Source organism: Piliocolobus tephrosceles, chromosome 7, assembly GCF_002776525.5.
Source record: "Piliocolobus tephrosceles isolate RC106 chromosome 7, ASM277652v3, whole genome shotgun sequence".
Lineage (NCBI taxonomy): Eukaryota > Metazoa > Chordata > Mammalia > Primates > Cercopithecidae > Piliocolobus > Piliocolobus tephrosceles.
In genome coordinates this window covers 110,158,774-110,184,655 of record NC_045440.1, presented here as the reverse complement: position 1 = coordinate 110,184,655, position 25,882 = coordinate 110,158,774, and the positions used below count along the sequence as shown (strand labels likewise).

The 25,882-nt window shown below is 37.3% G+C and overlaps 2 protein-coding genes across 9 annotated transcripts in view; one reads left to right on the top strand and one right to left on the bottom strand.

Moving 5' to 3' along the window:
* Positions 1-18: 18 nt before the first annotated feature.
* On the top strand, positions 19-11,190 carry ABRA (actin binding Rho activating protein). The gene is made up of 2 exons (XM_023223314.1): positions 19-742; positions 9,157-11,190. The coding sequence occupies exons 1-2, from the start codon at positions 75-77 to the stop codon at positions 9,632-9,634; spliced, it is 1,146 nt and encodes a 381-aa protein (XP_023079082.1). The 5' UTR covers positions 19-74; the 3' UTR covers positions 9,635-11,190.
* Positions 11,191-16,957: 5,767 nt separating this feature from the next.
* The window catches only part of OXR1 (oxidation resistance 1), a 476,607-nt gene continuing 467,682 nt past the window's right edge, over positions 16,958-25,882 (bottom strand). For all 8 annotated transcript variants that reach the window (XM_023225081.2, XM_023225095.2, XM_023225088.1 and 5 more), the window contains 2 exons: positions 23,732-23,805; positions 16,958-18,845 (listed from right to left, as the gene is read on the bottom strand). In XM_023225081.2, the coding sequence (XP_023080849.1) occupies positions 18,710-18,845; positions 23,732-23,805 (210 nt within the window). In that variant the 3' untranslated portion in view covers positions 16,958-18,709. The remainder of the gene's footprint in view (positions 18,846-23,731; positions 23,806-25,882) is intronic.

Below are 25,882 nucleotides of genomic sequence, written 5' to 3'. Positions count from 1 at the left end.
CCAGGCACTCCACTGGACCATACTCATTTTAGCCAGTGCCCAGGCTATCAGCAGAAAAAAGACAGGTGGGCAGCATGGCTCCCGGCGAAAAGGAAAGGGAGGAGGGCCCAGCCAAGAGTGCCCTCCGGAAGATACGCACAGCCACCCTGGTCATCAACTTGGCCCGAGGTTGGCAGCAGTGGGCGAATGAGAACAGCATCAGGCAGGCCCAGGAGCCTACAGGCTGGCTGCCGGGAGGGACCCAGGACTCACCCCAAGCTCCTAAACCAATCACACCCCCTACTTCACACCAGAAAGCTCAGAGTGCCCCAAAGTCGCCACCCCGAACGCCAGAAGGACATGGAGATGGACAAAGCTCAGAGAAAGCCCCTGAGGTTTCTCACATCAAAAAGAAAGAGGTGACCAAAACGGTGGTCAGCAAGGCTTATGAGAGAGGAGGGGACGTGAGCCACCTCAGCCACAGGTACGAGAGGGATGTTGGTGTGCCTGAACCTGGGCAGCAAGAGGATGACATTGACAGAATCCTCCACAGCCACGGCTCCCCAACGCGGAGGAGAAAATGTGCCAACCTGGTGTCTGAGCTCACCAAGGGCTGGAGAGTGATGGAGCAGGAGGAGCCCACGTGGAGGAGTGACAGCGTAGACACAGAGGACAGTGGCTACGGAGGAGAGGCCGAGGAGAGGCCCGAGCAGGATGGAGTGCAGGTGGCTGTGGCCAGGATCAAGCGCCCCTTGCCCTCCCAGTAAGTGAATGCATCTTCCCACTCCTTGTATCAGGATCACTACTGAGCCCCAACCAACTCTGGGAATCCAGGCAGCAGATGAAATCCTGCCAGGGTTAGAGTGAGAATCTCAAGGACTCAAAGACAGTGAGTACTCTAGAGGAGGGATGACCCTGGGCTGAAGGTCGGTGCCGACCTTAGACATGGACCTTTTGGTCAGGGCCTGTGCTATTTTGTTTCTCCTTTTTGTTTTGAACTGAACATCCAAGTCTTAGCCTCAACAAAGATGAAGCCATCAGAGAGGGATGCCTGTTTTGTGTGAATTCTTTAAGTCAGTTCTATCATGAGTAATAAATTGGCTTATTTCTTTAGAGATAAGAGTGGTTTCTGGTATACTCATTGGGCAAACTTACCTTGTCCCAAATGTCTATGCTATTATCAGGAGATACGTCTGCTTCAGTGACACCCATGGAACACAAATCTCTGACTCTAAACAGGTGGAAGGCTGCTGTCTAATTTGAGAGCAGGCTCTGAATGAAGTCAGACAGACCCAATCTCAAATCCTAGTTCGGCTCCTAACTAGTCCTTTTTAAAGCTGATTTTCTCAGCTGGGCACAGTGGCTCATGCCTGTAATCCCAGCACTTTGGGAGGCCGAGGAGGGCAGATCACTTGAGGCCAGGAGTTGGAGACCAGCCTGACCAACATTGGTGAAACCCCATATCTACCAAAAAATACAAAAAAATAGCTGGGCACGGTGTTGCACCTCTGTAATCCCAGCTACCCAGGAGGCTGAGACATGAGAATGGCTTTAACCCAGGAGGCTGATGTTGGAGTGAGTCAAGATCATGCCACTGCACTCCAGCCTGGGCAACAGAGCAAGACTCTGTTTCACATAAAAATAAACAACAAAAAATAACAAAAAAGCAGATTTCCTCATTTGTAAAATGCCAGCAACAGTAAGCTTTTGGGAGAAGTTCTATTGTATTGGGAAACGTAAATGAGATTAGGGCTACCAAATACAGAGCTTGTCACATATGCTTAATCCATGAAAACTGTTATTATTCACATAGATTTGGTTACTTTGCAACTTTTCAAATTTTCAAAAACAGTTTGTCTTATTTGTAAACAAAGAGCAATAATTAAAATGTCTAGATGCTAAATACACATACACACACTTACTCAATCTGAAACATTTATATAGACGAGACACGTGCTTTATTTCAAGACAGTAACTCCACATAGTAGAAAGTCAGGATTTCTTGTTCCACAATGCCAGGGTATCAAAATATAAGAAAAGTGTCTGATGTCATTACATTTATAGACTGACTCCCTTTGGGGACAGTGTGTTTTTCAAGTCTCATGAAACAAGAAGAAGAAGAAAAATGTTACCTATTTTGACAAAAAGCTGTTCTTTTTTTTTTTTTTTTTGAGATGAAGTGTCACTCTGTTGCCTATTCTGGAGTACAGTGGCAAGATCTTGGCTCACTGCAACCTCCGTCTCCTGAGTTCAAGTGATTCTCCTGCCTCAGCCTCCTGAGTAGCTGGGATTACAGATGCACACCACCATGCCCAGCTAATTTTTGTATTTTTAGTAGAGATGGGATTTCACCATGTTGGCCAGGCTGGTCTCGAACTCCTGACCTCAGGTGATCCGCCCACCTCGGCCTCCCAAAGTCCTGGGATGCATGAGTCACTGCATCGGGCTTAAAGAGCTGTCTTATAGTTTGAGACTGTAAAGGTGTTTTGAAAGGATTAGAACTACTACACTGCTAGCTTTCAAGAAAAATAAAATGGCAAACGGGTAATTACAATAATCTGTCACATGTTTAGTGTGTGCTATAGGTGTTTAAATGCTTTGTCGCTTCACTTCTCATAACCCTCTGAGGTAGTTATTCACTCATTGCAGGGATAAGAACACCAAAGCTCAGAGGGTAAGTTTGCCCAGCAAGTTAGTGACAAAGCTAAGACTTGGCCAAATGCAATGTTTTAAAACCAGACATAGTTCTAACCTTTGGGCAGTGTCTTGAGGATACATTCAGAGGTCTGGATTTGTGCTTAATGTAGGAGTTCATGATCAGAAGTAACTATGCTATCTGAACATGAGGAACCATATTCCAAATTCTGGCCTTTTGGATCTTGGGACATGTATGCTAGAAATGGAATAACGGGGTCCACAAGAGTAAAGACTGAGGGGGCACAATGACAAGATCTTTCTCTTGGCACATTTTAAATTAACTAGAGGTAGGGAGGTGACAGCTGGGACCAATCCTGAATGCATAGTAGAGCTAGATGTTCTTTGGCACTTGTCTAAGCACTTTTCATATATTTATTTAACCTCACAGTATGCTCATATGATAGGATATAATCATCATCCCTCTTTGATAGATGGAGACAGGAGATGAAGCAATATTAGGGAATTTGTATGAGATTTTGCAGCCCACGAGATTTGAACTCAGTCATTCTGGCTCTGAGTAAATTGTCTCACCTAAAAGTGGGGAGTGGGATACAGGACCTGTCTTGGGGTTCCCCAAATCAGGCTGGTACATGAGCACCTTCTTAATGTGTTGAAATGCCTACGCTTGGAATAAGAGACAATTAGATTTGAATCGTGGTTACTTTGGTAATCCTGAGTCTCTCTGTCCTCATCTAAAAAATAGATGTGATAGCTCATATCTCACGGGGTTATTTTTATATTAGCTAGGTAAAGCAATAGACTCAGGGGGGCTCATTAGTAAATTATACTCGTTATAATACAGGGAGCCAGGCTTGGTGATCCCAGCCCTTCAAGATGCTAGGAGCTTGGCTCTTTAGGTTCAGAGTGATAGTGGTGGTTAAATCTCTTCTTTCCTTTGATTCCTTTCCCTCAGTCTTTAGAGTACATAGGGTACCAGAATGGTGTATGCAGCAACAGCAGCTCTTAATTCCATTGGTAATCCTAGCTGTGCTCAGGAAACTTCAGCAGATACCTCATAGGAATTTTTGCTCAATGATACTCTCAAATATTGCTTGAGAAATGAAAGAAGCATTACTAAGCCAATTTGAAAAGTCTTTTTGTCCACTTATTTTTAATTATAGGCACCCTTCTCTCCCTGTATCTGCCAATAAGGAGAAAATTATGTATCATAGACGTTTAGGTGGAAAGAAAGTTTCTTGGTGGTTAAGATGTTCCATGGATAATAGAAACAAAGAGATCAACTGTGAAAAAAGTAGATAAATTATTTACCAACAGTAGTTTTTCTAACTGGAGTTTTACTATAAAAATTGTTTATATTTTGTCTTACTTTAAACATATTTAGTCTTTTGATTGTGACTTGTTCATTCCAGTTCCTTTAGACAAAAGAAATTAGATCTCTCTCCCATAAAGGTGCGAGATCAAATTACCAATCACTTATCATCCTGTCCTCCATGTTTAATTCAGTGAAAATAATAGCAGTTGAGCAGGAGGCTGCCATTTTATAAACAGGGGAACTGGCACAAAGAGACATTAAGAAACATATAATCCAAGTCACAGAACGAGGAAGGGATGAAGTTGGGAAGGCACTTGTGTTCTCAACCACTATGCTAGACTGTCCCTCTCAGTAGAGAACAGACTCAAGGAACAAAGTGGAGATCAAAATGTGGGCTTAATTAGTGAAATCCTAATGACTCCCAAAGTTCAGGGTTTTGGTGCACTGTATTGAAGGACCTCACAAGAAACAAAGGCAAAATTATGCTGTCCTTCTGCCTATGCCCAATTCTAGGGCTGCAACCCTTTCCATAGACTCTGAAGACAGTTCAATCTGAAGGAGAATCACAGGCCTGGCTCTCAAATGAAGCTGAAAATGACAGACAGCAAAACTGCTGAGTGGAAATGTCCACATTGCCTTTTGAATGCTGTCACCCTGCTTCTGATAAATGTGCCCTTCTTGATGTCACGTTCTCAGTAATCGAGGGGGCTAAACTGCCTGTAGGGAAGGACAAGCAAATCAATGCAGCATTTCTCCTGGAAGTTGGAAAGGGTGGCAGAGATTCTTTGCTTTACTGACAGAGGAGGGTGCCTGCGCAAGGAGGAGAAATGCTCCCTCTACAGGAAGATCTGTGGAGTTGGCAATGAGAGCCCATCTTCACTTTCTCCATAGAGATCAGAGACAGAAGAGAAAATCATGCCTCTAGGCGCCCCAGGCATTTTGAAGCTGGTGATTCAGGAGAAGGGCAACCATCAGAAAATGTTTTCAGTGCCAGTGAACTTGCTGGATTTGAAATATATCTTTTAGAACTCTTATTTCCTAGGGGTTTTATTACATATATAATAATTACATATATTACATATATAATAATTACATATATATTATTACATATATAATAATTACATATTAATTACATATTAATATTACATATATAATAATTTACCCATATAATCATTACTCTGAAGTGACAGAATTATAGATAAAATTGGTTCCCATCTTCTCACGCTGCTGAAGAGGCCCAATTAGATAAGAAACAAATTTCAGAATATATTTTAGTAAATGAAACTAGACTTTCCTAGACAGATTGCTTGTAATGTCTAGTAGAATTAGTTACCTTGAACATAGCAGGACAGGGAAGATATATATATATTTCTTTTTTTTTTTTTCTGAGATGGATTCTCACTCTGTTGCCCAGGCTGGAGTGCAGTGGTGCAATCTAGGCTCATTGCAAGCTCCGTCTCCCAGGTTCACACCATTCTCCTACCTCAGCCTCCGGAGTAGCTGCGACTATAGGTGCTTGCCACCACGCCCGGCTAATTTATACTTTTGATTGACTATAAGAAAGTTTGTTTACTAATAATGAAGAAACTGAGAAGATGGGTCTGGATTTAGTATTGCTGTTCCAAAATATGAGTGAGATGTTAGCCTTTAAATATTGTTTTGCTTTCTTTCAATTTATGATAGGTTATCTTTCTAAAGTTAAATCTAGAGTTTCATTCACATTTTTCCCTAAAATTTTTAAAAACAGCATAATCTGGTATCGATTCTTATATTTATAATATTTATTGACCAACAAAAATTCAGTATATAAGACTTTCTAACCCTGACTTAAACCCAAACCCAATATACTTTGACCTTTTAAAAACTGGAGATATAAAAATAATACAGAATGTTTATAGAGAAAATTAGATGTTCATTAAGATGAATTTCCTTCTTTTTTTTCCTAGCCCTATTTTCTAATTCTTTCTTATGGGACAAACTTTCTTTGGTGTTCTTCCCTCCAATTAGAGGGCACTACAATTTGACAATACAACAAATAGACATTAATATTTAAATGGTGCTTCTTTTAGGAGCTCTTTACAGTTTTTTTTTTGTTTTGTTTTTTTGTTTTGTTTGTTTGTTTTTTTTCAATAGAGTCTCTGTCACCCAGCCTGGAGTGCAGTGTAGCTGTACTATCTCGGCTCACTGCAACCTCTGCCTAACAGGTTCAAGAGATTCTCCTGCCTCAGTCTCCCGAGTAGCTGGGACCATAGGCAAGCACCACTACGCTGGCTAATTTTGTATTTTTTCAGTAGAGATGGGGCTTCACCATGATAGCCAGACTGATCTCGAACTTCTGGCCTCAAGTGATCTGCCCACTTCACCCTCCCCAAGTGCTGGGCTTACAGGCGTGAGCCACTGTGCCTGGCCTAGAAGCTCTTCACAGATTTATTAGCACACACCAACCCCAGCTGTTATCCCAAATGACACTAAGTTGCAACATTTAGGGAATCTAAGTTCCTAATTAAAAATTAGAAGAAAAAGGCTACATCAAAGAATCAGAGACCCATGTAATGTAGTTTAAACAAATTACCTCTGGATGCAAATTTGAGTATTTACCTATTTTTTGCTTTCTTTGTTACCAAATCAGTATAATACCAACATAAAAGAGAATTTTGAAAAGTGAAAAGAACCAACTGTTATCTGGATACTGACATAATCATTTTTAATTATGCAAATGTTATTAAATTCTGTAGCCTAGTGCTTATACATTTTACAGAGTTGTGATTGTATCATAAACCCAAATTTGTATTACTTTCATTATAAAATATCCAGTAAGTACCTTAAAAAGTGCCTGGCACACAGTATCATAAATAAATACTTCAAAGCATGGGAGGGATGTAAAAGTGCTCAAAAACTGTTTAAAGGCAGGATGCATTAGTATTTACACAATAGGGCAGCACCACAGTTGGTGCTCAGGAGACAAAGTATGAGTTAATAAATCACACTATTCACTTTCATTTGAGATACTTGGAGCCTCTACTCTGGCAGGACACCTCAGCTGTTAAGTCTGGTATGAAATTCACGCTCTGCTAAGATGGCCTTGGGCTTGATACTGAAGAATATGCCTTTGATCAGCATGGTGATCAGTCATTGATCAGCATGGCTCCGAAGGGACAAGGTATTTGCTTTCTTTTGATAATGAGATCGAGCAACCCACACTGAGGGCAGCTAAACAGGAAAAGTCAATGGCGGGGTAGGGGATCAACTGACAAGGAGGGCTGAGGGAAATCCATTACACTTCAGCCCGGTGAGCGCCTAGCACTTCTTCATACATATATTTTACAAAGTTGTAATAATCATGTATACGGTTTTTGTGTGCTCTTTTTGTTTTTACTAATTAACTGTGTCATACACTTTTATCCATGTTTGTATAAAGGATAGTACTGTTATATGTAGGAGTATTTCCAATTCCAATTCTATTGTGCTATGAAACAATGTAGCAAGTGTAGGACTTTGGGAACCATCCAGCATAAGAATTGATGAAAGTTCGCCATCTAGTGGATGTCATTTCTTTTTTGAAAACAATGTTAATTTAAGTATATATTCCTCCAGGTCCACGTGTTTGCTTCCAGCGTTTGGGTAACCAGATTTCAGGAAGTGAGTTTGGATGGTGAGGGATACCCAAATCTGATTGGTTCCTGGGTTTTTAATAGTAAATTGTGAGAGCTGGGATACCTCAGGCATGCCGTTCACATAAGTACTTTCAGCACCACCAATCCCAATGCTTCCAGGCATGAGGCCACTTGTTACTGGGGAGAAAAAGGGAGGGTGGGACGCTTGTGAGGGTTAGGAGTACAACTCTCGGATAGTTCCGAGTTCGTGTTTTACCTGTGAAGTTAAAGAGACCTAGGGAAAAAGTCTAGGCAATTGGACGAATGGCAGGGACGTCTTTTTGAGTTCTGGGATACATGTGCAGGCTAGGATGTGCAGGTTTGTTGCATAGAAAAATGTGTGCCACAGTGGCTTGCTGCACTTATCAACCTGTCACCTAGGTACTAAGCTCCACATGCATTAGCTATTTATCCTGACGCTCTCCCTCCCCCTGACCCCCAACAGGCCCCGGTGTGTGTTGTTCCCCTCCCTGTGTCCATGCGTTCTCATGGATCAGTTCCCACTTACAATCAGAACATGTGGTGTTTGGTTTTCTGTTCCTGCGTTAGTTTGCTGCCCCATACTAATATTAGGCTAGCATACTGATACCACTAGTCTACACTTTCCAGAGTTGGCTTTTTAATAGAAAATGCATTCTGAATTCCAAAGATACACACATTTAAAACACGACACTCTATGGGCCTGCTGAGTGGCATCACTGCATAGGAGAAAGAGCATTGACCTTGGTCTTAGGCAGTCTTGCGTTTGAATCCTACCCCGTCACCTATTTAGGGCAGTATTTCATAGTTATAGACAGGCTCTGGAGCCAACTTATCTTTGGTTCAGTCTTATCTTTGGTTCACTTAACAGTTTTGTGACTTTAAGAAGTTACTTCATGTCTCTGGCCTCAGTTTCCTCACTTGTGAAGTAGGAATAGTAGTACCTATCTCAGGACATGGTTGCAGGGAATATTAATAAAAAACATTTAGAATGCCAGTACATAGTGTTCAGTAAATGTTACTGTTGCTAGCTAGTGTTTTCTACCTGTACAACTTAATATTTCAAAGTTTGTGGCATCATTGATACTAGTCTATATATGCTCTCATTGAAAAATCCACATATGAAAATCTATATGAAATATGAAAATGCACGTGTAGTGGTATAGTCCTTACCTTTGGGAAAAAATTGGTTTCAGAGGTCCTCTAAGAACGAGATTCCTGAAAACACCTGCATGATTCCAGTTCTAAAGTGTTACTAATACTCAACTTTAAGATATACACATTTGCATTAACTTTGTGTGGGGAAGCTTTTTTCTTAAAATAGATTTTAATATCATTATAATGCTTAAAATATTCATAGAGAAAACAATCTAGAAGGATATGCAGCAAACTAAGAACAATGGTGGGTCTATGTATGAATTTTCTTCTTTCATTTCTAATTTTTTATATTGTGTTTATTTTTGTAGTGAAAAAATTATACTTACATTAAAGATGCATATGCATGGGAAGTACAAAGGGAAAACAACACTTGGTGTTAACATATCTATTTGATTGTTCACCCTCTCTCTACTTTAGGGTAAACAGATTTACAGAGAAACTCAACTGCAAAGCCCAACAGAAATACAGCCAAGTGGGCAACTTGAAAGGGAGATGGCAGCAGTGGGCTGATGAACACATACAATCCCAGAAGCTCAATCCTTTCAGTGAAGAGTTTGATTACGAGCTGGCCATGTCCACCCGCCTACACAAAGGAGATGAGGGCTACGGCCGCCCCAAGGAAGGAACCAAAACCGCTGAAAGGGCCAGGCGTGCCGAGGAGCACATCTACAGGGAAATTATGGACATGTGCTTCATCATCCGCACAATGGCTCGCCACAGACGAGACGGCAAGATCCAGGTTACCTTTGGAGATCTCTTTGACAGATACGTTCGTATTTCAGATAAAGTAGTGGGTATTCTCATGCGTGCCAGGAAACATGGACTGGTAGACTTTGAAGGAGAGATGCTATGGCAAGGCCGAGATGACCATGTTGTGATTACGCTACTCAAATGAACCTTCAAAAACAAAAGCCAAATTTGGCCCACTATTGTCTTAATGCTAAATGCTCATGCAGGTAAAATGAAAATGCAAACTCTCTGTAATAACTTAGTAAATATTAAACAATTTTTACATAAATGACTTTCTGGCATTCTATTTCTACCTAGAATGAGGAAGCTTGGAGATTTTGAGAAAGCACAAAGCATTTCAGAAAGCACATAGAATGTAAATATATAGAAATAGTACTAATAGTTGAAATTCCACAGTGTTTTTGCTTTTGTTTTGAGACGGTTCTCTTTATGTCACCAAAGCTAGTCTTTTAACTCCTCAAGTGATCCTCTCACCTTAGCCTCCCAAGTAGCCGGGATTATAGGCATGAGCCACAGCACGCAGCCACTTGTATGTTTTAGGCAAAATATTTAGCTGTTCATTGTAGAAACTACTACAGATTGTTAATTAAACATTACATCTAAGAAGAATGCTGAGTTGAGATAAATATCAGCAGAACATATAATAATGTGTCTTTATTTGGAAAAAAGAAAATACCATTAAGTTTGGTAAAATTAAACTTAAAATTTTTTCAGAAGCTTGACTTTGTATTATTGTTTATATCATAGCATCACTCACAAAACAAACACATATATAAAAAGTTGTCAAGATGTTGCTGAAATTGTGCAGTTGTCTACGGGTTTGGATTCTAACAGGTTTCCAGTAAGAGTTCACTTCCTCTTGTTTGATTTGAGCAAATCACATAAACACAGACACTTCCTGTCTTAGCACCAACAAAGGAAGGCACACCCTCACTAAAAGTAGGGCAGAGGTGAGAGATTCAGATTTACTTGCCTTTGAGGACTTCTTGGAGAAGTTTATTGTTTCATTACATGTCAGCATATAATGAGTCAAGCTGCTTGCATTTATATCAATACAATGATATATATTTCTCCAACAATGGAGAAATACAGAAAATCTATGAAGTGGAATGTTCAGTATTAGAAGAATCCCATAGAATCATTGGTGAATTAAAAACAGATTTGAGGCAGTTTAATTTTCCTCATACTGTAACAAAGAAAACTTTACGAAATGTTTAAAAGTCATAAAACTGCAATATTAGTTCTGCAAAAGTAAAAAATATACAGTTATTACGATGGCAAGGAGAAAATCATTTGACATTAATGTGCCTATGTGATCTTAAAAACAAATGGAATGGAATGTGAGATTGCACTTCTTACTGGATTCAATTAAAGTTACTAAAATGCATTGATAGATAGTATAGCACTTTGGTGTTACATGTAAAAATTAATGTCAAAATATGATACCTCAAAATAATAGGTATTAGATTGCTATACGAATTATATTTGTTTTCATGTATGAGTCTCTTTCAAACTGAAGGTTCCGGTATCTTCTTTAAGAAAGTATGTATATTTTGTTTCCATACCATATTTATAGAGCTACCAATTAATGACCAATATTTCTAAGCAGGATTTCATATAAGATGCACACTTCTATTACAAGTGAAACCTATGCCAAATGTTAAAGACAAATAGCACAAGAATAAAAGATGTTTTCTTGTATTTTCTGTTCTTGTTTTTATAGTACTTACCGGTTACATTCCACATACACTTTCTTCTGTTTGAAATACAATAAAATTACAGAGTGCAACTTAGATTATAGTATCAGTAGAATATTTGTTAATAGATGAAGGTTTCAAGAGTCTCCTCATATTCAATTCTGAATAATAACAATTTATGCAGGCACTGACATAGATTATTCCAAATTCAATTTGTTTGAGTGTAAGGATAAAGTAAAAGGCCTCTTCTCAGACAGCTTCTAAGACGTTAACTAACACTCTTCTGAATAAGGCCTGACTGTAAAATCAGAAAGCTGCTCTCCTTAGACAAAAAGGCCTGCTGTGTGATAGGCACATCTTCACAAGCACCTTGTGAGACAGACATCATCGTAAGAGGTGTCTAGTGATACTAGCTTGTGGTTTGTAGCCTTTTTTCTTTATTGTGTATTATGCTTCTGATAAATATTTTATTTATTTTTAAGGCCATCTGTCATCTTAACGTTTCATGAATTGGGATCCAAAAATATCTCCTCAACCAAAATATTATTATCCTAAAAACTCCATGATAGGAATATCCATAGTTGAAAAACTTAAGATATTTTGACAAAAAATTAAAACAAAACATAAAAGAACTCAGGTGGCAAAAACAAGGTAATGAAAGTCCTCATATTTTTATAGTCACCAAATAATATGTGAAATCCTGTATTTTATCATTGATAATTCTAAATTCCCAATAACAGGCAATATACAACTAATTTCCCAATCTTGAGGATTTTCCTTTTCCAAACTTTCAATCAGATATTTGGAGGGTTTCTGTGCTGTACTTTATTACCCCTTCTATCTCATAACTTAAAGTTGTGTAAGTTCACCTCATCACTCTGCCCACTTACACTACAAGGAGGGAAGTTCTGAGCGTGGGCTTTTTTGCTTCCCACAGTGTCGCAAGATGAGGCTGCATCTATTCTTGGTTTGCCTTCTGCTTTTTCCTTTCCCTTCCCAAGCTCTACTTCCTTCTTTTTCTATTCGCCACTAACTGATAAAAAGTAGAGAAAAACCTGTGCTGTTTCTCACATGATATAGAAACAATTCTGTGTAAACTAGAATTTTATGTCAATGGGAACTTCTCTATTACATCACTGTTCAGGGCATGTAAGAGGAGCAGGAGACCATGGAGTCCATACTGAAGTGACCCTTAATGTAGATGCCCCACAGGATTCCTAGAATATTCTAATTTCATTCGCAGTACCTATGATATACTTTTAGTATAAGAAGTACGCAGTCAATTTTTGTTACTTAATTTAAAAATGTGTTCTATGACCCAACCTCTTAGCCTAGAGGTTTTGAGAGTACTGCGATCCATCCACCAGCTATCATTCCCATAAGGATTATCTAATAATACTGTGTGACCAGATTTGTGGGGCAGGCAGTATCTAACAAAATTACATTGCATTTACTTTTTGACCAATAAATCCCACTCCTAAAATTTTCATGGAAGATACAACTCAAGCAATATGAAAATACATATGCATAATGTGTTGTGCCTTGTTTCTAACTTAAAATACTGTAAACAACCTAAAACATATAGGAAATGGTCAAATCAAGTATGGCATATGCAGATAATAGATGCTGCTATAAAAGAAAAGGAATATCTTTTAAGAAGTGAAATAGATGGCCAGGTACGGTGACTCATGCCTCTAATCCCAGCACTTTGGGAGGCTGAGGCGGGTGGATCACGAGGTCAAGAGATCAAGACCATCCTGGCTAACACAGTGAAACCCCGTCTCTACTAAAAATACAAAAACAAAATTATTCGGGTGTGGTGGTGGGCGCCTGTATTCTCAGCGGGAGAATGGTGTGAACCTGGGAGGGGAGCTTGCAGTGAGCCAAGATAGCACCACTGCACTCCAGCCTGGGCAACAGAGCGAGACTCACAGTGTACCTCTTTATAGGGTTTTGACTTTTGGGAACTTAAATATTATACATGCAATAAAGTAAAATTAAATAAGAGCAGGAGAAAAACTAAAATTGGACACAAATAAAGCAAATAAATTGAATTCTATTTTATCTTATTAAAATAACCACACAGGAAGAAAAAAGAAATGTATCCAACTTTTGATTACAATACTTTTTGATTTAATACTTTCAGTCTAAAGACATAAAAGAACTAAGAAATATCAAAGTGTACTGAATTTTGGTGTGAGGGCATGGGTTTGGCAATTCTGAAGTTCTAAGGTCTGCAACATAAAATTAAGCAAACAAGTAAATATACTGATGTCCTTACTGTGGGGGAAGAGACAAACATGGAATGAGAGAAGACAAGCAAGAACTCTGTAACGTGAGATTGCAAGGAGTGGTATCGGTGTGAATTCACGCCTATAAGTTGTCTCCTGAAAGGCCCTAAAGTGATACCACCCTAGTAGCAACAAGTGCCCCTGATTTCTAAATAAGATTCTCCTGCAAGGGAAATACGGTTCCTTTCAGAAATGGCTGATTCTAGGACTGGGTTACAGAAAGTACAGATCAATCTAAAACATTTTTGTTACATGAGGAGTAAGCAAATGCTCAAGAAAATTGAAAAACTCATAGAAGTAAGACTGATGGGGTTCCGACTGGTTAAGTCTAGGATAGAAATTGGTTACATAACCTTTTGAATTAGAAAAAAGAGAATTCATTAGTTCACACTGATAATACATATTCATAAATGATGGAGGAAGGAAAGCTCTTCCCTGTAGTAAATGGCAATGGCAACTAATGTGTTGGGAATGAAAAAGTTTAAAAATACGCATCCCTCTACATATTACTTACTACACAAGGAAAACTGATAGCAGGGGAGGAACATGGTAGACACTATCTAATCAAATAATCAAAGCTAATATCACCAATAAAGGGATAAACGTACATTATGTGCACCCTGATTTGATGCAGAGGACAAAACACTTCTGTGGTTTTCCTATAAAAAATGCATAACCAAAATTTAAGCGTAAGGAAAAATTCAGACAAATCTACATCAAAGCACATTCTATGATCCTGAAATTTTTCAAACTTACAACTGTCATAAAACAATGAATAATGAACTCTTCCAGGTTAAAGGAGACTAAAAAAAAAAAAAAAAAAAAAGGCAGAACAATTGAATGCAATGCAGGATCTTTGACTGGATCATGAACCAGGAAAAATAATGCTTGAAAGGATATTAGGGTCATTGGAGAAATTTGAAATGAATTGCATATTAGACCATATTATTGTATTAATGTTAAATTTCCTGAATCTGATCATTGTACTTTGGCTATTTAGGAGGATATCCCTATTCTTAGGAAATGCATACACAACTTTATAGGTAAAGTGTAACAATGAGATGCAGTAAATTAATATGTAGGGTGTATGGGGGTACAGGAGGAGAGAGGATGGGAAGTGACGAGAGCAAGCAAATAGTTCTATATACATTCCAGCACATCTCCTGGTAAACACATACATATTACTGTTCAGTACATATTAAGGAATTAAATTTTCTGGTCAAAGTCATGTGTATACTTAGCTTTAGTGGATACTGCCAGAAACATTTTCCAAAGTTGTTCCACTCTGCATTCCCTTTTAAAACAGCTTTCAGTTTTGGGTTTTACGTTTAAGTCTTTAATCCATCTTGAGCTGCTCTTCGTGTATGGTGTAAAGAAGCTGGGGTGATTCTTCAAAGACCTAAAAGCAGAACTACTATTCAACCTAGCAATGCCATTACTGGGCATATACCCAGAGAAATATAAATCTTTCTACCATAAGGACACATGCATATGAATGTTCACTGCAGCACTATCCACAATAGCGAAGACATGGAATCAACCTAAATGTTCATCAATGACAGACTGGATAAAGAAGATGTGGTACATACCTACCAAGGAATACTATGAAGCCATAAAAAAGAACGAGATCATCTCTTTTGCAGGAACATGGATGAACCTGGAGGCTATTACCCTTAGCATACTAATGCAGGAACAGAAAACCAAATATTACATGTTCTCACTTATAAGTGAAGTCAAGTGATGAGGACTTATGAACACATGGACGGAAACAACAGACACAAGGGTCTACTGGAGTGGGGGTGTGGGAGGATGGTGAGTAACAGAAAAGATAACTGTTGGGTACTAAGCTTAATACCTGGGTGATGAAATAGTATGTATAACAAACTCCTGTGACACGTCTACCTATGTACCAAACCTTCACATGTACCTCCAAACCAAAAATAAAAGTTGGAGAAAACAACAGCTTTCACTCTTCCTGGGCACCTTCTTACTTTTAATAATGTCTTTTGATGAAGTGCTTAAAGTTTTAATGTAGCATACTTTATTTTTTTTCTTTATATTTAGTGCTTTTTGTGTCTCATTAAAGAAATATATGCTTACCCTAATGTCATGAAAATATTATCCTATATAATCTAATGTCTTTATTGTTTTACTTTTCACAATTATTTTTCAATCTGTAATTGTGGTGTGAGATGAGTCAAGACTTTTTGTTCCATACAGATATCCAATTAATCCACCATCTTTTATTGAATAGACTGTCTTCTTTACTGAGCAGTCAGTAGTATCACCTCTTTTAGAAATCAGTTTCTTTCTAACTTTTGACCAATACATTGTCTTTCTTACTCAGCTTTCTAATGAATCATGATTATCTGGTACTGAAGACCAGATACTCAATTCCTCCATGATGCCTTAGCTATTCTTTGATTTTACATTTTCATATAAACTCTACAATCAGTTTAATTTCCAAAAAAATAAGCCTGGGTGAGATTTTCACTGTCAATATAATTTAAGAGAACTGCTATCTTTTAATCAATATTGTCTGCCAATAATGAAAATGGTATATCCTTTCTATTTGGGTCTTCACTTTATTATATAGCTGGTATTTTCAATGGTATTACAAATGGTAATACATAAATTTCATATTTGTTTGCATATAAAAAGTGAAAGAGTTTGTTTTTTGTTGACTTTTAAAGTTCACCTTTCAGAATATATAAAATGTCCTACCCCCAAAGTTTATCCTCCTGTATCTCACATCATACTCTAATAAAGTCCATGACTAACTTCATTTTGCCACCTGCTATTTGCTTTCCCTCTATGTTCCTTGCCCATCTTGATAAACAATACATCTAAACTCCTAAATCAAAATCCTGAGAGCTATCCTTTTTTCTGACATCCAATCAATAATCAACCCCTGTTCATCCTAATTCATAAATCCTTTCCAAATCTATGCTTCCTTATTACCATTACCACTATTCTTATTCGGGCCTAATCATTTTTTTCTGGACTTTATAAAAGGCTCGCTTTCCCTTTGTCTCTAGTTTTTCCCTCTACTCATCTACTTTTCACAGATATTTTCCTAAAGTATACATACACCTGATCATGTCATTCCTCCTCTCAAATGTTAACTGAACCTATGGGATACAAAATATCAAAATTTCTTGGCACTGCACACACAAAACTATTTATGACAAGGGGTTTAGCTTGTTACGCATTCTCCACTCAAAATGAAAACAATGTACTTTAAAAATATCAAATAACTTGCACTTTCGCATGTGTCAAGTGCCTTCTCCCATCTCCATTTTAAAAAATGTAATGCTCCCTCTAATTGAATGCATCCTCCCATCACTGTTACTCTTAACACCATGACCACCACAATGTAAGCTATTAGAAGCATTAAAAAAAAAAAACAAAAAAGATAGTAGTAGGCTTAATCAAACAAAGACTTGGTAAGAAAATGAGTATTCAATAAATCCAAACTCATTTGTATTTCTGTATTTGATTTTATTTGGTATATGCCACTATGACCTTATTTTAGTTGAAATCCATTACAGGATGTTTTTATTATGATTAGTCAACTCCACAAAGACAATAATACTGCTGTGGAAGACCAAAGGGAAAAAAACTGATATATTTATTTACAATTCCCTATATTGTAAACATTTAATCTATATATTGTTACTAACTTATAATGAGACGAGGAAATGATGCCCTGTATTTCTATTCATATTCAGCAATAGCATATTATAATAGAACATCAGATTTTCTTTTCCATTAGCATTATGCTTTCTTTAAATAATTATCTAAACTTTCAAAAGAACTAAATATCTAAGCGCTATACAACTAAATCTACTTAAGCCAATATTTGGCTTATAATTTCATTTTTAGAATAACTTAAAGTGCTATAAGCAACCCGGCAATCAACACTTTCTATAAGAACAAAACTACCTTTAAACATTAATTTACAAGATATACAATGTTTATCGGGAATAGCTGAAATTTCAGCACAAAGTCACTGTCACATGTATAACAGCAGGATTCTTTTTTGCATAACATGAAGCTTTAAAATTAACTGATGAATTATTGCCACAATGGCTATTATTGGTTTCCTACAAAAGAGGATAAGAACTACTAGTGTATTCTATCTTTTCATTTTTTTTTGAGGTCACTTGACAGTAAGTTTGCATATTCAACAAGTCTACTGAGTTACAATATTGTCTACTATAATCATTGCCCTTTATAAGAGTAAATGCTAATGGTAATTAATAACATATACCACTCAAAGAAAATCACACTTTTTTTTTTCCATTTGAACAAGAGTAACCTATATTTTGGGAGTTGGTGTGCAACAAGGCTAAAACAACCAAATTATAAAACAGTATATACCTGACACAGTATGTTGAGGAAATATGCATCTGTTTCATAGTTTTTGTACTTATGATAATGCCTTACTAAGCTACACATATGTAAATAGTATGTTTTCTTGCTTAATATATTAAATCCAATAGAATCATTAAGTTCTCATTCTCCTTTGTGATTTGTAACTTTATAAGATAATTTAATGGTGAAAGCATATGCCCAAACCTGCAGATCATGTGTATTTTCATCTATTACAACCAAAATTCTCCTCAAATTTCATTTTTCTTAAAAGGAAATTGAAACTACCTGCAACATCGTTACAGAGAATGTTGTAGTGTGAATAAAAACTAGAACTCAGTGGTCTATGAAGTATGTAGTATTTTGGCATGTGATTTTTCCTTCATAAGAATAAGATGAACATGTCCAAATGTTACCTATGCCAACTTCACAGATACAGAAGTATCTAGTCTTCACTTCCTCAATGCCCCAATTAGACTGTTCCAGTAAAAGAATCAATATAGTTAAAAAATAAATAAATCAATACAGGTTCAACTAAAGAGCACCATCCTATTAGGGAACTGAGATAACATGTGAAAATGAAGTTGTCATTATAATCAAAACGTTGCCCAAATTCTAACAAACCCAAGCTGTTATACTAGTACATGGATGCAGTCCATAGTGTTAACCTAGAGAACTCTGGGAAAAGAACATGATTTGAAAAATAAACTCCAAAATTATACCTGTAATAAATGGTGATACAGACTAATTTTAAAGCACAAGTGACATGTTACACTGTATTGCTTCTTGAACTTTCCAAACAATGCTTGTCCGTGTCAGGTTTGGGCCATTCTCCTGCTAAGACAGAGAGCACTGTATTTATTCAAAAGCCCAGATTTCAATATCTTGGATAAAGAAATCTTCCTTCTTAGAAAGTGTACGATTCCCAAATGTTTTACAAGAATGGCTTCTTCCATGGTAGAGATCTCCATCAAGCCAAAGGGCAAATTCTCCTCTGCAATACATAAATAATAATCTGTTAATATTTATGCCCTAAGTTGTAAAACAATTTAAATGAGACTTTGAATACCTAACAACCCTAAAATTACTAATTTTCTCAAATGCTTCCCTACTCCTTTCCATACTGACACAATTTTGTTTTACTCCTATTCCATTAAAAAATTATTTATGGGCCAGGAGCGGTGGCTCACGCCTGTAATCTCAGCACTTTGGGAGGCCTAGTCCAATGGATCATCTGAGGTCGGGAGTTCAAGACCAGCCTGACCAACATGGAGAAATCCTGTCTCTACTAAAAATTACAAAAAAATTAGCCAGGTGCGGTGGCACATGCCTGTAATCCCAGCTACTCAGGAGGCTGAGGCAGGAGAAGCACTTGAACTCAGGAGGCAAAGGTTGCGGTGAGCCAAGATTGCACCACTGCACTCCAGCCTGGGCGACAAGAGTGAAACTCCGTCCAAAAAAAAGAAAAAAAAATTATTTATGATACAGAACAAGGAACAGTGTCCTCTAAAATCAACTTTATGTAGGATTAGCTTTTGAGACAGGTACTACTCTGTGATTTTTTGCCTGGTATTATGAATTTTTCTTTGGGCATTTTTTTTAGTATTTTTTTTGTGTGTGTATGTGTGTGTTTATCTTTTTTTATGGTTTTAACATATTTAACACAACTTTCTCAAAGGCACAAAAACTCAGTATCATCTAAAATAAAATTTGGGGATTCATGTTAAGGACCTAGTAAATAACTCTGGTTTCCTGCATAGGAAGCTGTTTGCAAAAGAGCTCAGATTGAAAGGACTTTAAATGGACAAATATGTGATGCTGAGATTCACGCAGAGGAACTAAGATATAATCTAGGTATAATAGGAACTTAATAGATAGATTATAAGGTCCAATTTATCTAATTATCTAATACATAACCTAGAGGGGAAAAAACCAGGTTATGAGAGGACTTTTTTCTACTCTCTAGAAAATGTTTCCCTACCTAAGAGAAGAGGAGAGGGAGCAAAGACTAATAATTAACATAATAGCCAAAGAGTTTTCCCTTGGGATTCTCTAAATCTAAACTAGGATATCAAGTCAGCAGACTGGAGCCAGAGTTTAGGAGGAAGAGGGTTTTTAAAAAATTATGGGCAGTTATATTTCAGTGAAAGAAAAAAAACTGGTCTGGGATTAAGACTTGTCTGTCAACTCGGTGGCCACAACTTATGTCAAACTTGGTTAAGTCAGTTAGCCTCTCTGGGGTAGAGTTTGTCAATTACATAAAAACACACAAAAAAGAAAAGCATATTAGGTAATCTGTAAAGACTTACACAACTCTATAATTTGGATGGCTATAATACCCTCTGACCTTCAGGCTTGCCATCAGGAGTCACATGGCATCACAGAGTTAACTGACTTGTGTGGGACAGGAACTCACCAATTTTTTTTTTTTTTTTCTTTTGAGACGGAGTCTCGCTCTGTTGCCCAGGCTGGAGTGCAGTGGTGTGATCTCTGCTCACTGCAAGCTCCGCCTCCTAGGTTCATGCCATTTTCCTGCCTCAGCCTCCTGAGTAGCTGGGACTACAGGTGCCCACCACCACGCTCAGCTAATTTTTTCTATTTTTTAGTAGAGACAGGGTTTCACTGTGTTAGCCAGGATGGTCTCCATCTCCTGACCTTGTGATGCGCCTGCCTTAGCCTCCCAAAGCGCTGGGATTACAGGCATGAGCCACTGTGCCTGGCCTGGAACTGACTATTTTTAACACTATCTTAGAACGAAAGAAAGGAACTATTTATTTATACTCTGTAATAAAAAACAGCATCAAATATATAATGTATATTAATTACATATATAAATTTAAGTATAAAGATGTGTTTCTAAGTAGAGAAGGGTGGCTACAGTGACCATGTAGAATGATTCCTTGAAGAGTTGGGGCCAAGTGCAGTGCCTCATGCCTGTTATCCCAGCATTGTGGGAGGCTGAGGCAGGTGGATCACCTGAGGTCAGTAGTTTGCGACCAGCCTGGCCAACATGGCGAAACCCTGTCTCTACTAAAAATACAAAAATTAGCTGGGCATGGTGGTGAGTGCCTGTAATTCCAGCTGCTTGGGAGGCTGAGGCAGGAGAATCACTTGAACTTGGGAGGCAGAGGTTAGAGTGAGCCAAGATTGTGCCATTGCACTTCAGCCTGGGCGACAAGAGTGAAACTCCCTCTCAAAAAAAAGAGTTGGTACTTCACAACAAAACAGAAAAGACGGATCAGTATAGTAATTCACAACAATCAGGCGAAGAGATCATCCTGTGTCATTCAAGAAGAGAGTTGCCAGTACAAAAAAACTGTAATGGGATAACCAGTGATGAGGTTCTTATGAACCTCTTCTGTAAATAAAAATGGGACTTTGCTAAGATGCAAGATCACCCTGAAAATCCTAACAATCCAGAGTCTGTGATACGGAAGCACTGCAAAAACTAGATGGTCCTGAAAGTGCCCCCTGCCCCATGAGGAAGCCATCACTTGTTAAGGTTCAAATTGAAATTCATATTTGACTAATTTGTTCAACTTTAAATGTGCATTTATCATGTTCCAGACATTGGCACTGGAAAACACAAAGATAAATTAGAAACTGCCTTTGAATTAAAGAGTTTATGGTCTTATCACAATACACTTCTAGAGGCTCTAACACTACTGGCAACAACATGCTTTTTAAAGAGATATCTGAATCCATGAGCCTTTTAAAATGCGAATAGACTATCACAGCCAACCTATTAGAAAGGAGAATATGAAAGGGTCAGACTTCCTCACAAAAACCTTATTTTGCTAAATATGAAAGGTTAATAAAAGATTAGACATTTAGTTGTAATCTCAGATGACATCTAAGAAGTACCTCAAAATTGACCTTCAAGATTCATGAATGTCACTGATGCTGCAAATAAGTTTTATTACCAAGTATGAATAGTTTTTGCCAAGGTAACCTGAACTTTCTGAAGCCCTGAATAGAAGCTTTCAATATTTTTGTCAATTTCTTAATATGACATAAAATTTAATTTGTATATTCATTTTAGGACAATGGATGGATCTGCATTTCATCAGCATTTCCAAAGGGTATGTGATATCCAAATATTTAAGTAAATGTATTTAAGACAGATCTGTCCCAGGTGAAACACCCGGAAAGCCAGAAAGTGTGTTTTTATATGAGCAATGCTTTCAAAGATGATTCATATGACTTTCTGAAAAGAGAATGGCTAAGGAAGTGGAAGGAATAAAAGCAGTGTTCTAAATCTTTAATTAATGTCTTATAGCTCATGCAGCCAAAGATACTGCAGGCAGAATTCTTCCTGGTATCAGAAGGGAACAGATCATGTTGGATGAAAGAAAGTAAGTAAAGGTGGCTATCAGTTTAGGTGGCTATCAGTTATTGAGTACTTACTATATGCTAGATACTATACTAGGATTTGCACAAAAATCATATCCTTGTGAATTCCTTATAATCTCCCTGTAAAACTGATCTAATCTCCAATTTATAGCTAAGGAAAGTTTAGATTCGTTAGGGAGTTTGCTCAAGATACCACATATAGCAAAAGTTGAAGTGAGAATCTGAATCAGGTCTATTGGACTCCTAAGCCTACATTAAGTCCACTACATCATTATTTTTCTTTTGGGGTGCCTTCCCTTTGGAATTCTGGAATGTCAACTCCCTGTAGTTTCTGCTTTCTGAAGCTGTACTCTCTTTCCAACACTGAAAACATATTAATTTATTATCAAATAACCCAATGATTACTTTAGCTTGGTGAAATCAGGTTGCACAATAAAATCTAGTTCCAGCAGACATCTAATGGCATTGTGTATGTCATTTTTGAAGACTTAAAGCACCCATAAAATCTTGAAATTATAAGCCACTAGCTTGAGTGGACCTCTTGGAGAGCTAACAGAATCACATGTAAGACTACTGTTTTGGGGAGGGCTGAATGATACCCCCTCAAAAGGTATAATTGGACCATGTAAATATACGCTGAGTTCAACAGCTAAAACTAATAGAGAAGTCTACAATACCCATGATCACTTTTTCATCGCCCTAATTATATCCTCCAAACACCTACTTACAGAGAAGTTGTAAGAAAATTTGTTAATAATAGAATAACCCGGGATGATGAATATTCTTTGGTGGTCTGAATAAATTATCATTATATATCCTCAACTGTGGGATACAAATATTGTAACACTTTTACAAGAAATACCAAAGGAAGGAGTTGATGCTTGCTAAGCCCAGGCTAGGTGGGACCAGAGCAGCCTACCTCCCAACACTGTCAAGATTAAAGGAGGCTGGGATACCAAATGAAAAACAAAGTTCCTCACAGCACTTGCAATGCCAAAATAATCATATTATTGTCTGATTCATAATTGTTAAAAACAAGCAAGCAAAAAACCCCTGAAAACTTGAGGGGTCCCTACAATTTTCTGCAGAAATACCCATTTCTATTATTGTCTAAAATATCATTCCAAATGGTCTCCAGAGCAGAACAACATGAAAACAATTGGACTTCTATGCATTGCAAGAAATACAGTAATATTCCATCACAGTTATTTAAAAATTAGAGAAGTTCAAAGGTACTGAGATATTTCCCTTTATATTATCAAAGAGCCACTATGCTCTAAAGAAAAAGATGGGTCTTAATAGACAGTGAATAAACTGAACAGTATTTTAAAATGAAGAAACAAATACTCTACCAATAGTTTCAATAACTACACTTGAGCGCCTTCTTGCAAATATACTTTCTTTTTCATAATATACAAATTTGAATTCTAATGTCAAAACTTTCTAAAGATAACTGAATTTATAACTAATCCAAATGCATTTTAAAGTTCTTCAAAAATCTCATAATGAAATGTCCAAGAGACTTACCCTCCACCACCGAAGGCTAGTGAATCCATGTCTCCTTTGATAAAAAACATATTATCTCCTGTCCACTTAAAGACCTATAAAAATTTAAAAAAAGCTTTAAATATATAGATGAAATGGTTATTATACAGAGTTAGTTCTCCAAAACTTAAAAGAGTTAACAAAGCCAAGATTGACAGTATAGGAATAAGAACACCACAAAAAGCTTGGCACAGATGGTTCTGGTGGTTTGGGTTTCAGTGTTCATATGACTAAATTTGAAAGCACACACTCTATCACTTAACTTTCAATTCCAATTTCTCAAATTTTGTTAACTTTTCACACGCACTTCTTTCTCCTGACTTATAGACACCAAGAGTTGGATGGTAAGTAGAAAAAAACTGAAGAAAGAAGTAAATGAGTTGAAAAAAAATCAGACACAAATGCCATTAACTTTTACCATTAAACATAAATGTATGTTAATTTGATAATATTTTAACATAGGGCTAAGGCCTTTTCTTTGGATATATATTTAATGATCACATTTCTTAAAAAAACCATGTCCGTAATGGGTACTTATGATTTCCAGTTTCAATTTCTTTAAACAGTGAGAACTTAAAATCATTTGAGAAATTCAAAAGCAAATTAGACATTAATACTCTTAAATATCTTTTTCTAACTGTTTATGGGGTTTTACCTAAACCTAACATAGTAGCAATTTCTAGCAACTTACCTTTATCTCCCCACCTCGGCTACTGGGAGCCACCTCGCAGGGGGGTGAGGCACCCCCTGCGAGGTGGGGACCAATAGCCGCCCCCTCTCCCCGCCTCGGCTATTGGTCCCCACCTCGCAGGGGAGTTTTTCAAATGTGTTCACTACAGTTTTCAATAAAACTTTAACACTTGTTTTTCATAGTTATGTAACATTTAATTGACTACATTATTACACTTACCAGGTAGCAGTAACATAAAAAGTGTGAGAATAGGCACTACTGATGCTTAGAAAATCTATAATAACTACAAGCTTTCAATTAGTTGTTGCTATCAGTTGACATATTTTATGGAAGGAATCAAAAGCATTGGTTATTCTGGTGACCCAGTTAAGTACAAATTTGCTAAAAGAATTTTTATTGTGTAACCAAATCGTTCCTATTTTGTTCATTTATTTTTAAAACCAATGGTGTTGATTCCTTTTCTTGAGATTAAAATGAAGGTTTTACATGCCACACTCCAATGTGCCCGAGATACTAATATTGCACTCAACGTTTTAAGAATAGTCACACATTCACTAAAATTCATTTATACCTTTACATTTTAGATTTTATTAGCATGAGAATGTATTCCATCTATGTTAGTCAAGGCACAGTAAAGCCACACAGGTAAAGAAAAAGAAACCAGTTAATAACTTTTTATTTAAATCCAAATAATTTATTTTTTATGCTTTCATGACTTACATCATTAAGCTTAGTCATTAAATGTTTCTGGAAATTTCACAATGACAATTTATAAACAGAATAGTAATGATAATGTATATTCTTTACTAAGTTCATAATTTGTGTCTGATGCCATCCCAAGTATTATATATAAATGATCCTCATTTAATTACTAAATGACCATGTCATATTTTATGATTCCTCATTCTATCTATAGGAAAGTTGAAGTTCAAAATGGTCAAAGAAAAGTTAAGCTACCAGGGAGTAAAAGGCAAAGATAGGGGTCAAATGCAACTGTGCATGACTCGAAAGTGCATTTTTTTTCATTTATGCCATCTTTCTTTTTTTTCCTTCAACTTAAGTTCAGGGGTACATGTGCAGGATGCGCAGCTTTGTTACATAGGTAAACGTGTGCCACAGTGGTTTGCTGCACAGATCATCCCATCAACTGGGTATTAAGCCCAGCATCCATTAACTATTATTCCTGATGCTCTTCTCTCCCTCCCTGCACCCTTACCCCGCAATAGACACAAAGTCTGTGTTGTTCCCCTGAAATGTGTCCCTGTGTTCTCATCATTCAGCTCTTTCCTGTAAGTGAGAACATGTGGTGTTTAGTTTTCTGTTTCTGCATTAATTTGCATGGTGTATATGGTGTATTCCATGGTGCATATGTACCACATTTTCTTTATCCAGTCTATCATTGATGGGCATTTAGGTTGATTCCATGTCTTTGCTATTGTGAA

What these genes read in the sequence shown, in the direction of transcription:
- ABRA (XM_023223314.1), top strand. Translation starts at nt 75, where the DNA reads ATGGCTCCCGGCGAAAAGGAAAGGGAGGAGGGCCCAGCCAAGAGTGCC. An exon ending in AAGCGCCCCTTGCCCTCCCA is followed by an intron (nt 743 to 9,156) that starts GTAAGTGAATGC and finishes TCTCTACTTTAG; the next exon opens with GGTAAACAGATTTACAGAGA.